Source organism: Amblyomma mixtum, chromosome 9, assembly GCF_055824585.1.
Source record: "Amblyomma mixtum isolate Tamu chromosome 9, ASM5582458v1, whole genome shotgun sequence".
Lineage (NCBI taxonomy): Eukaryota > Metazoa > Arthropoda > Arachnida > Ixodida > Ixodidae > Amblyomma > Amblyomma mixtum.
The window spans coordinates 86,395,247-86,411,349 of NC_143020.1; the positions used below are offsets into that span (position 1 = coordinate 86,395,247).

Genomic DNA, 16,103 nt, shown 5'->3' on the forward strand with positions numbered 1-16,103 from the left:
AACAATTCTTTAATTGGCCCCCTACGGCGGCGGCTGTGTAATTGTGACGTGCATTGTAATCATTCTTTCTTTGAGAACACAGCTGAACTTGTACATGCCGAAACTTCTGAAATTTGAAAACAATGCAATAATTTTAAAATACAAAGTTTATTTCAACCTCTAATCAGAACAATTCTTTAATTGGCAGAAATATTTTTCAGAACACCCATCTTCAAGCTGTCCTGCAATGAAGAATGCTAGGCAAATTAGCTGCCTGTTACATGCCGTAAATCTTCAAACATTTGATAGTGAGTTTAAAATCGCATTTTTCATCAGGTGTGGTGGTTTCCTAACGACAATGGCCAAAAATGATTTGTGTTTATTGCAGAATTACAAGTTATATGATGGAGTTGAATTTCAAAACTGGTTTCTTGAAGGCTGCCCAATCTTTCTGAACACATACAATGCGTAAAAGTGAAAAACACAACACAACCCTTGCACATGAAAAGTTCAGACCCTCTTGAAACCACACTAGCAGGCACAAGTTTTGTGCTAAATAAACTTTCAGAGTTACTCCGCACGAAAGCGGTGTCCTGCTCAGGGAAGAGTGCACATCGTGCAACAGAGACGAACGAGGGTTATTTGTTTTGGGTTCACCAAAGAGCTTGCTGCTCAATCTTTATTAGAACGAATATCTGCAACGCATTTAAAGGTACACTCGTTGAGAAGATGAGAAGTTTAAACTTTCCTCCAAAGCAACCAACAAAACAACCACAAGCTGTTGTGCCACTGGTAATGCAATGTCATCAGAGAAAATAGCTTTGTTGTCAGGAACAGCACTGAGTGCTGAAGCGAGTGATGATTGGAAGTTTTTGCTGGATGCAAGGCATAACGATGTATGTCAAAGCTCGAAGTATAGCAGCAAGAAAACAGAGCAGCAGCTTTTTTGAAGAAGCAGGCTAACTAAAGAACTGCACTGCTTTTGAATATTAATAAAATATGTCAAGTAAATGAGTTTTAGAAACAGCCAGAACGTATATTTAACATTTTGTAATAGAAATTACAATAAAATACTATTGCACAATAAGCAGTTTCACACAACTGACCCAGATTATGAGCTTTACAATGCACTACAAGGTTACAATGTTTTTCATAGGCTCTAGTCACACTATTTTTTTTGTTTCAGAAGCCACGACCCTTGCAACTTGTTATCAAGAACACCTTACGCAAATAAAAAAGGCTCCTTCAAGTAACAACAACACAACAAAGAAGCTAGCACAAAGTGAAATGGTCACAAACAGTTGATATTCCAACAACCAAAAAAAGAATAAAAATGATACAGACATAATCCTCGACAAATATTACGACATTTATATCCAGCAGAAACAATACTCTGGGAAATGGTATGCAGATGTTGGTGAACTCTCTTGTTTTTTTTTGTTCCAAACAACAGATAGCACTCGTAAAGCCTGCAAACTAACACCAGACACATCACTTTGATCTTGGACACCTATTTGTCGCCACTCATTCCTGCCGCTAAAACTGCTCGAATAAACAAACAGATTTTCACAGGAGCTGGTTTTCCTGTGCTGTCATAAAAACAATCATATGTTTAGCATAGGTCGGCACACTCACTCATGAGTGCACTCATGTCGCCTCACTAGTAAGTGGTAGTGCGTGCAAGTGGGAGTGAGTGTGAGTGAGTGGATGTTAGTGTGAGCAGAGACGAGTGTGAGTGAGTGGCTTTGAGTGGAAATGAGTGAGAGAGATGAGTGGTGATAGGGCATGAGTGATGAGCAGACATGATTGGGTGTAAGTGTATGTGAGTCGACATGAGTGGCGTGTGAAAATGAGAGGCGACAAGCTTCATGTGACAGTGAAGTTTGTTCCGTATGATTAGCTATTTTCATGCTGACAGTTGAAGAATGTAAATATTCACTGCCGAGGGCACTCGAGGCAGCATAAGGCATCATTCCGGTGTCTATTTCCAACCGAAGCAGAAGATTACACTGGCGCCGGAACGGTAATCTTTCGTTGCTGTTCGCCTTAGTAGTTCACCGCTGGCATGGGCGCAAGCCCTTCGTGGGTACAGTGAGCCGCTGTGAGTTGTGTCAGATCCTGGCCGCAAAGAACCTGGCCTACTTGGCCCAGCAATTGAACTGCACACGCTCGGCTGAAGCATGAAAACGACGCTAAAACCAAGTGCGCTTTTCAGGAATGCAAGACGTTCTTGTTTCTATTATGTACTTAAAGAAGTACAGTGATGCAAATCAAGCATGTGGTTTTTATTTTTTGTATGCATAGCATGAGGCGGTGATGCCTTGACGCCAAGGAGATAGCCGATTTGACAGCATTTATGTTTTATTCTGCTCAGAAATCATTGTTTCGTGCCAATAGTGAAGAAATATTGCAGCTATTTTGGGCAGTGGATATGAAGAGGCAGCCACATTGGCCACACCCTTTTTGAATGGTTGGACGTACAGTCCAAATTTATTTCTTATATACGCGGGAAAGGAATCTAAAATATGTTTCTGGGTATTGTCACCTTTTCATTCTAGCAAAAAAAAACTCCAATACCAAAGCAGTACAAGCGAATGAAAGGTAAAAAATTAGCCCACTGTGGCCACACGCATTAGGACAATGCGTAAGCATTGACGCTTCCTCGGCACTCGTCGACTATTTTTATCATTCTTTTTGTTTGTTAATCAATTTACTTATTTAGCGTAATTATCTTATGCTTTAATTAAATATCAATTTATTCACTCTGATTACACTCTTTTGTCTCAATCAACCATTTTGGTTTTTCAGATTTGGTGCCGTGGTTGCTTTCCCTTCCACTTACTATATTTCTGTCCAGCCTATTCAACTGTCCAATGGTTTTCGCTGATAATTAATTAATTAATCAAAGTATATGAAACTTTTTGCTCAATGTATTATTGCTCACCAAATACATTTCATTTCTTTTGAAACTTTATTTTCACTCCTTTGCCTATTTTTCCACGACTTTGCTGTCTACGGATGTTCTCCCGTCGACTCACTATATGGACGTCCACGCTATTTCGAAGCTTTTTCGACATTCCTGGCTCTAATTAATGAACCAATCATTCTATCGACATAACTTTTTTTTATTGTGCACCATCCTCACATCATCCACTTTTAATTACAATCACTCTTTTAATGCTACCTTTTCTGAGAACATCACAACTGCTGCGGACACGCTTTGGTGATATGATCCTGCCGACATAGCCTAGAAATGCTTTTGCATTAATAAGAATCAAGGTAGGGATGAGAGTTTTTGTTTCGCCTGAAAGCATTAAGCAAGCGAGCGCTGCTCTTCAAACTGCCGATACCAATAAAGCAGCATAGAAAAGGCGTCCAACGGACATCATAGCCATAGTGAACTAGAATACTGATATTCTAGTTCATTATAATCATCGCCAGAAATGTGACGAGAAGAGGACAGGAGGCTGACAGCGAGGAGTTTTTCATAAACAGGTTGAAGGGTGCCGGCATGTTGAACACTGAACTGCGCTTGTAGAACAGGAAAGGGTTGATGACTATGCTCCCCCATGCTCTCTCTAGAGTCGAAAAAAAAAGGTTTTTCTGTAGGGTCACGAAGAGGCTCCAGTCAGCACCATGTATGCGAAACTACGCCGTTACCGATTTGGGCTGCTGCGGGCTTTCCTACGAAGTCAAGAACTGCATACAAGCTTCCGCTGCATATGTGCAAGGCGTGGATCTGATTTGTGGTGCCCGATCTTCGAAACAAGGGAAATGAAATGGGCTTGTGAAATCTGCCTTCTTTAATCATCAAAGGGGGTGCCAGGTCTGCCCCATACCTTTAATTTTCGGATCTGTTCTGTCATTGTTTATAGTGCAGTGTTATGGCCATTCAGGTTTTATGACGATACCGGCAGCCGAAGACCCATGATACTGCATTCAAAAAACAGGTACTAGCCTGGTCACTTCGAGGCAAACTTTTCCGGCCCTTTTTTTTATGCGGTTAACAAAAGACAGATGTGTCCTATTTTCTGTGGTTTAGAGGGAATGGAAATTCATTTGGAAGCGCTTTGTTAAACTCATGCGCAGAGACTGCTTTCCTCTGCCGATCTTGGACATGAAAGTAAAAACTACTGCTCAATAATATTCTGTACACATTGAAATAAATATTTTATGATTATTCCTCAGCTTTGCACTCCGTTTTGACCATAGACGCCTAGGGGAGAGGATGTTGGGGGAAGAGAGTGATGCACTGAAACCTGGCTCCCCTTTATGAAGAATCCTGCACATGCCTATGGAAATCGTTGAAAACGTCCCTAAGCAAATGCGCTGATGCTAAACAGGCACTCATCATCTCAGCAGCAAGCACGGAAGCACACGTGCGTAACACTGGTTCGGAACATGGAAGATATGAGTGATAAGCGACCACTTCCTATGATCATTGAAACTGTGAAGACTGGCCAAAGAGCCGGGCAGAGCGTCGGGCGACTCGCCACATCTGTGCGGCCAAGACTATGCCAGAGGAGCCACGAGCACAGATGGCCAAGGCAGCAAATCTTTCATCCCCTCCGTTGTCAGCAAAGAAAACAGTGAGTAAACGTGAATGTGAGAGAGTGGACATCAGTACTTAAGTGTGGTTGTGGGTGTGAGATTGTGAGAACGAGTGAGTGGTTGCGAGTGCGAGTGAGTTGTCACTGCGAGTGAGTGGTTGTGAGTGTGTGACTGGTTGTGTGTTAGTGGACATGAGAGTGAGTGAGAGGTTGTGAGTAGTCATGAGTGCGAATATGAGTGAGTGATTGTGGGTGCAAGTGGTCATGAGTGGGAGCGTGAGAGTCGCTATGAGTGGTTGTGAGTGTGAGTGAGCAGGTGTGAGTGCAAGTGGCCGTGAGTATGAGTGTGCTGAGCAACCACTCAAGGTGCTAAGGTATGATATTTAGTGATATTAACGAGTAACTTTATAATTACATCACACAAATTTGTCCACTCAGACTGAATGAATGAAATAACTTGTACACCCTTTTACTGCCTCAAATCTCTCCAATGAGGTAGGCTGACAATTGGCACCTGTGATAAATCATGGCCATAATGTTTTTCAGCAGGAAGTGATGTCATCCACACATGCCAAGATCTTATTTCCATTCATACAAGTTTACCTGCTTACCAGACACACATTCCTTGTTCAGGAAAGGCTGAGTGACTGTGTGTTGCCTATGGGAATAAATGTGTTTTATGAAAACTTCGTTAAAGTAAACAAAACTTACAAATGAAGATATGACGCAGGTTAACTACCAAAACCTTTCAAAGGGTATTCAGCTAGAATCTCGGTAGCTTGCACATAAAATGGTAGCTGGCAAAACACTTTGACTAAGGGACACCAACCGCTGCTATTCTTTGTGAATAACCTTTTTGTGGAGTTTCAAATTTTGCCTTTGAGTGAATTTCTTTTGGCACAAGTCACATTGGTAGGGCTTTTTACCCTTATGGGATCTAACATGCCTTGCAAGGTCTGAACGTACCGCAAAAGCCATGGGGCACAGTTGGCACTGAAAAGGTTTTTCACCCGTGTGGGTACGGATGTGTCTCACCAGGCTGGTCCTCTGTGCAAAGCTGCTACCACAGTGGTCGCATCGGTAAGGACGTTCGCCTGTGTGAGTGCGCTGGTGTTTAATTAAGGTGGTGCGTTGTGCAAAGCTGCTACCACAGTGGTCACATCGGTAGGGACGTTCGCCTGTGTGAGTGAGCTGGTGTTTCATTAAGGTGGCCACTTGGGCAAAGCTGTTCCCACAATCGTCACATTGGTATGGGCGGTCACCTGTGTGAGTGCGCTGGTGCGCGTTCAAAGCGGTCTTTTGTGCAGAGCTGTATCCACATTGGTCACAACAGTAAGGACGCTCGCCTGTGTGGATGCGCTGGTGTTGCTTTAGGTAGAACTTGCGCGCAAAGCTTTTTCCACAATGGTCACAATGGTATGGGCGGTCGACGGTACGGTCTTGGAGATGCGCCACCAGCTTGGACCTCTTTTTGAATCCCTTGCTAGAGTGGGTGAACTCGTCAAGCTTCTTTTTTGCGGGCTTATCACGGTGGTTACCCCTGCCAGAGGGAGCAGATTCCGTGCAGTGGCTCACTATACAACTTTCACTGGTTGATTCTTGCACGGGAGGTACGCCACGTCCACTCTCCGTGAAGACGAAACCTGCATTATAAGACAAAGTACTTTCAACAAAATGCAAGAACCTACAATCTACAGTTCATTAGGAGTTAGGGATAAATGATGGATGTGGAAGACACCCGCATCAAAAGATGTAAATGTTTATCAAAAGTTTTATTTAACAGACTGCCCTTAAAGACAATTCAGGACTGAAACAAGATGTCCCTGTAGTGAATTCTGCACGCAGTTGAAGAAAAGATTTAGCCCGCAAGAAACATCACCAATGCCAGTCCCTGCCATTGGCCCTTGAACTGCCATTACTGGCATCACGTATGGGGTTTTAGTAAGGGGAGATAATACCTGCTCCCCACTTAACCGCACCTGACAGTTAAAAACCACCAGATCCCACTCCGCGATCATGTACGCTACTCAGCACACGCTGAAAACAGCGGGCCTTGCTCTAAGGGAACAAAGAAATGACAATGTGGCTGAAATAAACAGGCATTTATAGCTACAACAATAATGACAGCTAGCAAGATACACTAAGGAGTCAAGGACGTCCAACTGAGCAGCACAGTTACAAGCAAACATTTGCTAACTCCAGGGCAAAGGGGAAACTCCGAAACAAGGCTGAACGAGCTGGCGGGAGAATGTTCCCACCACAAAGCGTCCCTGCACTAGTGGAGAGTGGAGCGCCGTGTCGAAACGAACATTCGCGACAAATTGCTTAGCCCAAGAGAGAGTGCTCTCCCGCCTGTGCGTAGCAGTCACGCAACCTGTGGAACTCATTTCGGTGCAACGCAGGCACCCTCTCTTGTTAGTTAAGGTAACTAACTAGGGAGGGTCACACAGCACTCCCCTCCTCGAGACCAGCCGTGGAAGGGTGCATCGCAGGAACGCAAACCACAGAGGAAGACGTGGGGCCACGTCCCGACACACGACAGACAGTGTCCAAAGTCCACCCAGGTGTGCTTAATAACTCCACGAATAGCAATTAGTGATGCTTAGCACATAGGACAATGCCATTTCTTTTGCTTTATTTGCCTCTTGGACAGTGTTGAAGAGAGGGCCAAGGCTAAAGGCTAACAGCCGCAGGAGACGTCAAACCCTGTGAAGTTTTTACATCATTGCACAGAACTCACAGGGGTGACAGTTTGGTAAAAAGTTGTTATTTCAAAGAGCACAACTTTCCAGAATATCGAAGGCCAATATTGTCACTCAGCAGAGTTCTGCAGACTGATGCTTCCGTATCCTTCACGCTGACTGTCAAAAGACAACCTTCACGAAAGCATATATGGAGAAAAACTGTAGACACCAACCTGATGAGTTCTGTCCAGAAGGTACACCATGTTTGTGATCCCCGGAGCTCAAGCCTGCATGTGAAAACCCGATAACATTCACTAAGACAAAAGATTACACGTGCAACAGCTCATGTGGTGTCATGTGGATGACACAATGAATACTGAATACACTCTCGTAAAACAGCTTTACCAGGTTGTGCAAATTCAGTAGGAAGAGATTGAGAAGAAGTGAGTACCAAAGCAACATCATTGACTTTTAATTCTGTATGCAGATTACTATACCTACACCCACGAAAAATAGACAATTGCCTATAAATTTACAGACCTATTAGAACCTAGCCAACAGCCATTGCATTGACAAACTAGCATATTTTCTGGTTTCATGGGAAGGTCAGTTCAAGTCTGCCAACAGAGGCTTAAAAACTAATTAGTCAGAGTCATGCTTAATGACAGAAAACATATAAAGAGCCATTATTTTCTATTAAACCTTTTATAGCCATTGCACTGCGCACAGGAAAAAAGACTCAGAGCATGGCTACTGGCAAAAACACCCAGTTTACAGCTGCCCACGAATGTTGCCAATATGCCCAGCATGATGTACTGCCTCCACCATCTCCAAGAGTGCAATTATACGAGTAGAAGCACATAGAAAACTGCACACTACTCGGTCTTAAATGCAGTTAGAGCATATCTCATTTCCTTTTGCAACACCCGCATCCCCAATTTTGGGACAAGAAACCAGGGGGGGAAAAAGGGAAGAAACTATCGTGACCGAAATTCTCAATGCGCTGCTTTGAGAGAGGTTTAAGGTGACCAGCTTTTCTAACACCATGGATGGCACAGAAGAAGTCCATCCCTGGGACCATGGTGATGAGATCATCGAACAGCAACGAGTGTGAGAGCTGATGATGACAACAACGAAATGTATCACAGCAGACTATACTCATTTTAAAATTAAGGACATTTTGTGATGCAAGGGAACCAGTCGGGCGAAACTCAAAACCGGACACTATGGATCTTGTCTTGCGCTAAGCTTTACTGCATAGCATCACTAGAGCACACAGCTTAAAAGAAAAAGCATAGGCCAATTTTTCTAAATGGCTTCAGATAATAAAAAACAATTTCCAGCTCAAAGACAAATCAAAGCCCACACCACCATCAAATGAAATCCATACACAACCTCCAGATGTGCAGATCAACATTCAGTATTGTTAGAAAACTAAAACAAACATTGTTGCAATATACACCATACAGATAAAAATAACCTGCTCTTAAAAAGGCCGCAAGATAAAATGGAAGATGTCAGAATGCATGCTAAATGAACACAACAAATGAACACAGTCACTTATGACAAACCACAAGGAATCATAGTGTACTCTTCAGCAAAGCCAAAAGGACGCCAATAAACCAGTGAACAGTGGCAAACACAACAGGGTATAAAATTCACCACACGATACAGCACAGGTTTTACAGAGCTAGTCTTCAAAAAGCCCCAACCAGGGGACAAAAAAAGTGTGAAGTGCTGGAGTTACATCGAATTACATAAGCAAGCACTCGCAGATTAGAGGTCATACAGCACAAGAACCAGGATAAAGACTGATGTGTCAAACAGAGATGCTCAAAAGGCAAGTAATTTCAATGCATGCTATTTTCACCCTTTATGTTTCACCTTTGATTGAAAAATGAGAGAATATTGCATAAATAAAAAAATCAATTTGTCCACATAGCAGGAAGTTCATACAAGCACCAGCATAACTGCATTCCGTGCTTTCATGCGGTGTCACAAATGAAGTTCTTCACAATGACCATCAACTCAGAGGTGATCTTGCTTTGATGTCTGAATAACAAGATGGGGTCGGATTCACCCCAGTTTTCACCAACAATAAAGTCGTCATTTTCTGCAATTTGTATTTTTGATTGAGGATGATATTTTCGAATCAATGGGTCTCCTTTAATAAGGTGCACACCAGATGCTTATATCTATAATTTATTTTTTTCAGTTCTCCGTGTCACTAAGTTACTTGACGAAGGAACATGCAATGTCCTACTGACACCAGCACAGACTTTCCTACAAAAATATGCAACATCTCCTGAATGTTGCAACTGCCCTAAAACATGCGCCTATCTGACTCACTGTCTTCTAGAATGCCCCAAGGCTATTCAGCTGCTGAGTGAACAAATAATGTGATTCTACTATAGTACTACTAATTGCCCACGTTGCTGGCCACACTTGATTCCTCTATGTGGTCAGGTGTTCTGTTTGTGCCGTGACTGAAATGCGAATCCCACTGAGGGCTTAATTTAAAGTGTTCAACCATTGCACGCCAGTGGGTCCTGCTACACGGCTCTTGAGCTAAGCAGAATGTGGTGCCATTTTTATTCCTGTTATTCCCTCCTTCCCTCTCCATCCTAAGCCTGATGTCATTTCTGTGGAAAGAATATTATTGTTTACGAAATGAGTTCACTAAAAAAAGTTTGTAATGAGGGCGGTCCACATTTTCCTTAATGTTTAGATCCCTGTCATTCAAGCAGTACATTAAAAACGCTTCCATCTAATTTTGTAGATAGACACAGTGCACTGAGATCATTGCACATAGAATTTTCTAGCTTATGAGCATCAAGCAGTCGAGTCATGGAAAGTTGTCAGGCGTGGTTTTGAAGGTTTCTTCCTCTGGAACCTTGAACACATCGGCTTATCGATAATGGCCTGCAAAAGAATAAAGAACAAATGAGAGTCACTACAGAGCTAACACAAATGCCACAATCAACACGGCCGGTGTGCTTTTGAGCAAATGGCAATGCACACAGAAGCGAGCAGGCTCAGCAGATCATAATATGAGCGGGCAGGCTCATATTATAATCTGGTTTTGCAACAACGGTGCACGCTTAGATTTTTTTGCCTCCTTTCATACTACAACGATGATTTGCAATCAGTAAATCATTCATGACATGTACACAAGCTGTCTAGTTTTGACAATAAAGGCAAAATAGCACTCATCTGCATTAGGCTTAAAAATGCGGCCCATGCAACTTGAACAATATAATTGAAAACATCAGGATACAAACCTAACCTAAAGAGCGTCAGAGCGAGAAGGTGCATTCATGAGCCTTAATTTGGATCTCTATAGCCAAACATACGCGTGCCCGAAAAGTATGACCAGGTTACCAAGGAGGCAGCCGATAAGAAGCTCACAAACTAGTCATGCTTTCTGGCTATATATGAGGCTGCAGGGACGCGAGAGGATAATGCAGCGTATCCAATATTGAGGTTTTTACCATGGCATCGACAGACTGCCAGCTTACAATGCAACCCTATGTCTTTCCACAGAAAAATTCTGACTTGTGACGCCGCATGACTACGTTTGTGGCTGTGGCCCAATGGTCGCTGTCGTGACATGTGGCAACACAGTTCGTAGGTCAGGATGAGATGCCCTCCACTGACTCTTTGAAGGTAAGATTAAGCATAAAAATATGGCAATATTCATGCATTACAACCAGCCAATATAAATTCAATAAAGTATTTTCAATTCGGAACATGAGAAATGCGTGCACAACCAACCAAAGATTTGCTCAACCAGAAAAAGAATGCTTCAGTTGCCATTTCAAGATGAACATCCAACCGTAATGCAGAAATGACTCCTGCCTTACTTTTATGCAATTGTTTCACCGACACTTCCTAGCAAAAATATTATAGCAAACAACAGACAAAAAAGCAGATATGAAATAAATAAAATAATGATGGCTAGAAGAAGAGGCATTATCACAACTAAGAAATGCAGGACAATTTGTGAACCTGGAGGAGCTGGTGCATAACTTGCAAGGAACTCTTACAAAAAAACACAATGGCTAATGTGCCATCAGACTCCGAGAAAATGTAGAACGAAAAAATTATGCAACACGTCATAGAAATCGAAGCAATATAGCGTGGAATACAAAAAATAGCAATGGAAAAAAAAAATAAACAGAACTGGATCCAAAGCTTAAATATAGGAAGGGGCAGTAGAAAAAAAACAATGAACCACTTCAACTGCCTAGGCGAGGTGGCAATCGCCACAGGCCTGATACAAATGGGATGACGATAGTTATCTATTTATCTAGGCGACATCTCTTGGTGCATGGTACAAAGGCACGTCCTGCAATACATATTTTACAGGATAGGAGCATCAAGCTATGGGTCAGCATAGACTGGCTGCAGTTCTTCCTCTGGAATGTTCTTCCCCTGGCTACTTGTGCTTCTTCACTGGCTGCAAAATCGAGAACACACAAAAAAGGCACAGCACACACACAAAAAAAATACACTGACATTGTTCAATATGGCTATGGGATGTTGTCCTGCTTTTTAAAATAGACCATTTAGTGGAACTGAAGGGTATAATGCATTTTTCATCCCTTTGAAGCGGCTATAGTAGGATGCGGAAAAATAATTTTATACTTGCATGCTAAGGGGACTACTTCCGTATACAAAAAACAAAAAAAACACTGGTGACATGCCTTGAAGCTGTTTGTACCAGTTTTTCGCATAAACTGCCAGTTACAGGTATTGCCATCGGGATATGGTTCACCAGCTTGCACAAGTCACCATAACGCACAATGAACGGTTTTCACACATAAGGCCACAGAATTCAAAAATCATCACCTTTTTCACCGCAAAGCTCTATATTGCAAAAGAACTAATTTTTGCATTTGCTATGCGATTACGAACACAAGAGAAAGTAGATATCCGAGAAGAAATGCGAACGGCGCGATCTCCACGAACGTGCTGTCTTTGCTAAAGCCTGCTCACTGGCGACTGAGTCAGTGAGATGATCACGGCCAAAAAAACACCGCATGTGAATTTTCATAAATTAACGAAAAATAAAGCTTTGCAGCCTATTGTATCTACTTGCCCACTGAGGCAAGTGTTGAAGTAGCAGGTTTAAAGGAATAATTCCAGCAGATTTCACTCAAGAAAATTTGTCTGGTATTGCGGTCATACAGTGCTGCGGCTTTCATGTTACTGGAAAAAGCCAATAAGCTGTCAATAAGCCCGAATCTTTTCATGACTGCGCGATGACATTTGGGCACACGTGCACAAAGATTGAGCATGTCTTCACAAGCGCACTCTGCAAAAGTGAAGTTCACTGCATTGAATAATGTTATCCTTGCTTTGTATGCACATAGATTTCTTCTTCTTCATCCTCTTAACAATGGCGCATACCCACGTGGGGGGATTGGCCAAGGTGTGACATAAACAAGGAAATTTCCATCAGCGATTACAACAAAATATTGCAGCCAAGCATGTATTTTGAAAAATGTGTCAATGAAAAACGACAGAATATTTAAAGTTATTGTGGGTATGTTGAAAATTTTAGTGCAAGACTTCACCACTCATCTTTTAGATACCGTCAACGTGCCATTGGAAAACACGTGGATTCCTCAGAGTTGGAAGATTGCGAAAATAATTTTGCTTTTGAAGAATGCAGAGAATGGATTTCAATTAGACAATATACGGCCAAGTGCTTTAACCTCAAATTTAGTCAAGTTGATGGAAAGAGTAGTACATAGTCGCCTCACAAAACATGTTAATGCTGTAAATGGCCTCAGCTCTGCGCAGTTTGGCTTTCGTCGCGGTTGTTCCATTTGGACCGTGCATGTGGATCTAGAAAGCCGAATCAGACTTTCAATGCGCAAGAGGGAAGTTTCGGCCTTGGTGACACGATGTTGCTAAGGCTTATGACAGCGTAGAACACACGATCCTTCTTAACAAACTTGCACAGCTACATCCACCGCACTATATTTATGCCTGGATTTGTGAATTTTTAAAAGACAGCATGTTCTACTGTACTAACAGATCTTTCTGTTCTAATACCTCTGTCCAATCCAGAGGTGTGCCGCAAGGATCTGTTCTGTCACCGCTGCTTTTTAACATATTGGTTCGAGACAGTCCCATTCATCCCAACATTACAGTATTTGTATACGCAGACGATATAGCTTTTTTCACCTCAGAAAAGAATATTCATGCTCTTTACCAGTCTTTGCAGGCTTACCTGATTGCTCTTGAAGATTGGTTGGACCAAATTAGTTATCACTTAATGTCAGCAAGTGTGGCGTGCTGGTATTTCCTCCAGACACCCCTTTGTACATCTCGCTAGTCTACCGTTCCACCCCAATTCCGCAGGTGGAGTCGGTTAAATACCTAGGTGTTACTTACGACCCAAGTTTGGAATGGCGCCAGCGTATTAAGAATAATGTTATTAAAGGCGAACGTGCTCTAGGCCGGCTGATACGGGTAAGCAATAAAAATTTTGGCATGCGTCGCGACACCCTACTTTTTCTCTATAAGGCTTATATGAGAGCAATTCTGGAATTCGGTTGCGTCTTGTTCTCTGGCAGCGCAAACTATAAGCTGCAGCCTTTAGCCTTACTGGAAAGGCGTGCCCTACGGCTATGCCTAGGGCTCCCAAGATCGGCTTCCAATGCTCTCCTTTATCTGGAAGCCCGTATTCCCGATCTATATTACCGCTTCCAACTACTCACGGTGCGTACTTTTCTCAGGTCCTTTGACCCGGCCCCCGATGTTAATACTCCCATTTTTCTATCCCACCCACACCTGTTTTTCTCCACTCATTGGCCATGTTATCAGCTCCCACAAGTTAGGTTTACGCAGAACCTGTTGGCCCCGCTTCAGGTCGATCTGACCTCCTTGCAACGAGTTGCTGACAAGCAGGCTGATCCCGTCTTCTATTACGACCATATATTTCCGTCCCACGCAAAACACATGCCCACAAATATCCTAAATGGTCTGCTCGCTGAGCACTTACAGCATTTTCCTCATCATGCTGTTGTCTCCACTGATGCTTCCAGGAGCTGTAAGAAGGCGGCAATTGGGATATATTCACAGGATCTGGCTTTCAGCTATTCCGTTCGTATCCCGGATTACACTTCTGTATTCTTTGCAGAGTTTTTGGCTCTTGGTTTGGCTCTTCTTAAAATTCCGTCACAAGTAGCACACGTAATTATTCTTGCAGACTGCCTTTCAGTTTTAGTCTCTCTCCAAACTTCCGGCACCTCTCTATTGATGCGTTCCCTTAGGTTTTTTGTTCCGCACACAGTAAGGGAGGTCCGCTTTGTCTGGGTACCTGGTCATTCGGGAATCTATTTCAACGAGGTGGCTGATTTATTGGAAAGGTCAGCTCTCACTGCCCCAGTAATATATCCCGTACCACACCTTATTATGTTAGAGACCTCCCGTTTCCAGCGATTCCAACATATATCAGCAAGCTTGGGTGATCCGTTCTTGATTACCGTGGACTTTCAACATTTAAAGTTCCCATGGAATGTCCGTTCATGTAAGACAAGGCAGTATGAAGTGTCCATGACGCTTTTGCGATGCAGAATCCCCCACCTCAACTTGTACTTATGCAGATGCGGGTTCGCTACGACAAACCTTTGTAACACATACAGAGAAGTTAAAACAATTGACCATTATCTCCTCTCTTGCCGGCGGTTCGCATTTCAGAAAAAACAGTATTTGGAAGTCTCTCTTTAGAGGTTAGGACTCCCTTTGTCTCTACCAGTTCTGCTCTCGTTTGGTGCGAGCGCCATGGGATTCTCGTTAAGCACTATTTGCGGCTACCTTCATGATTACATCATTGCAACTGGTCGCTTACCCCGTTAACTCCACCTAAAATTCCACTGCGTGTCCAAAAGCGTATTTTATTTTATTCCTGAAATATCTAATTTGTTTATTGATTAAAGATTTTTAACAATTCATACATATTTTCTAATTTCAAACATTCTACTATTTTACTTAGCTTTTTTTCCCCCGTTCTTTTCTCCTTGGCATTCACCACCGTACCTTGGCCAATCCCCCTGCGTGGGTATGTGCCATTTTCATATGGTGAAGAAGAAGAACCGACCAGTTGCAATTATGTATTCACGGAGAATCCCACAAACTGAACCCAATGCAAATCCTTTGGCACTCGCACCGAAGGATAACAACACTGGCAGAGATAACGGGAGCCCTAACCTGGAGACGGACATCCAGGTACATCTTTCTCTGAAGTGCGAACTTTGGACAGTAGAGAAGGAAATGGTCCACAGATTCAACATGCCAGCATGAGTCACCTAGGTTTCTCGGTGACCACCCACATCCGCATAGATATAAATTTGAACTGGGAATCCTGCATTGCAGCCGCATCATTGATACCTCAGACACCCCGACATCAGTCATCGGGTCCAATGACCAGAGGAAAGTTCGCACTGTGAGTAGTTGAAAGCGGGAAATTAGATCAGGGATACTGGCTTTGAGATAAAGCAGGGTGTTTGAAAGTGATTTTGGGAGACCATGCAGAGCTTGTCTTTCCAGTAAGATTAAGAGTTGCATCTCGTAGTTTGCACTACCAGAGAACAGAATGCAACCAAATTCAAGTATAGGTCTTACATAAGCGTTGTATAGAAACAATAATGCGTCGCGGCGCATCCCAAACTTTTTATTGGCGATTTGTCTCAGCCGGCCTAGAGCATGTTCTCCTTTAAACACATTGTTCTTTATATGAAGGCTCCAATCTAATGCTGGGTGATAAGTAACACCCAGATATTGAATGGATTCCGCTTGTGGAATCTGGTTAGAGCGATGGACTAATGAAATGTGCAAAGGCGTGTCTGGAGGAAATACTGGTATGCCACATTTGTTA

At 42.8% G+C, this 16,103-nt stretch overlaps 1 protein-coding gene across 6 annotated transcripts in view; it reads right to left on the reverse strand.

Moving 5' to 3' along the window:
- The window catches only part of LOC149329985 (uncharacterized), a 221,959-nt gene that overhangs the window by 106,470 nt on the left and 99,386 nt on the right, over nt 1-16,103 (reverse strand). The window contains exons 5-6 of one of the 6 annotated variants that reach the window (XM_089560697.1): nt 7,447-7,500; nt 995-6,172 (exon numbers count right to left, since the gene is read on the reverse strand). The exons of the other annotated variants lie outside the window; for them this stretch is intronic. Coding sequence (XP_089416823.1) covers nt 5,364-6,172; nt 7,447-7,500 — 863 coding nt within the window. The 3' untranslated portion in view covers nt 995-5,363. Of the gene's footprint in view, nt 1-994; nt 6,173-7,446; nt 7,501-16,103 lie in introns of those variants that run through there. 6 annotated transcript variants of the gene reach the window in all.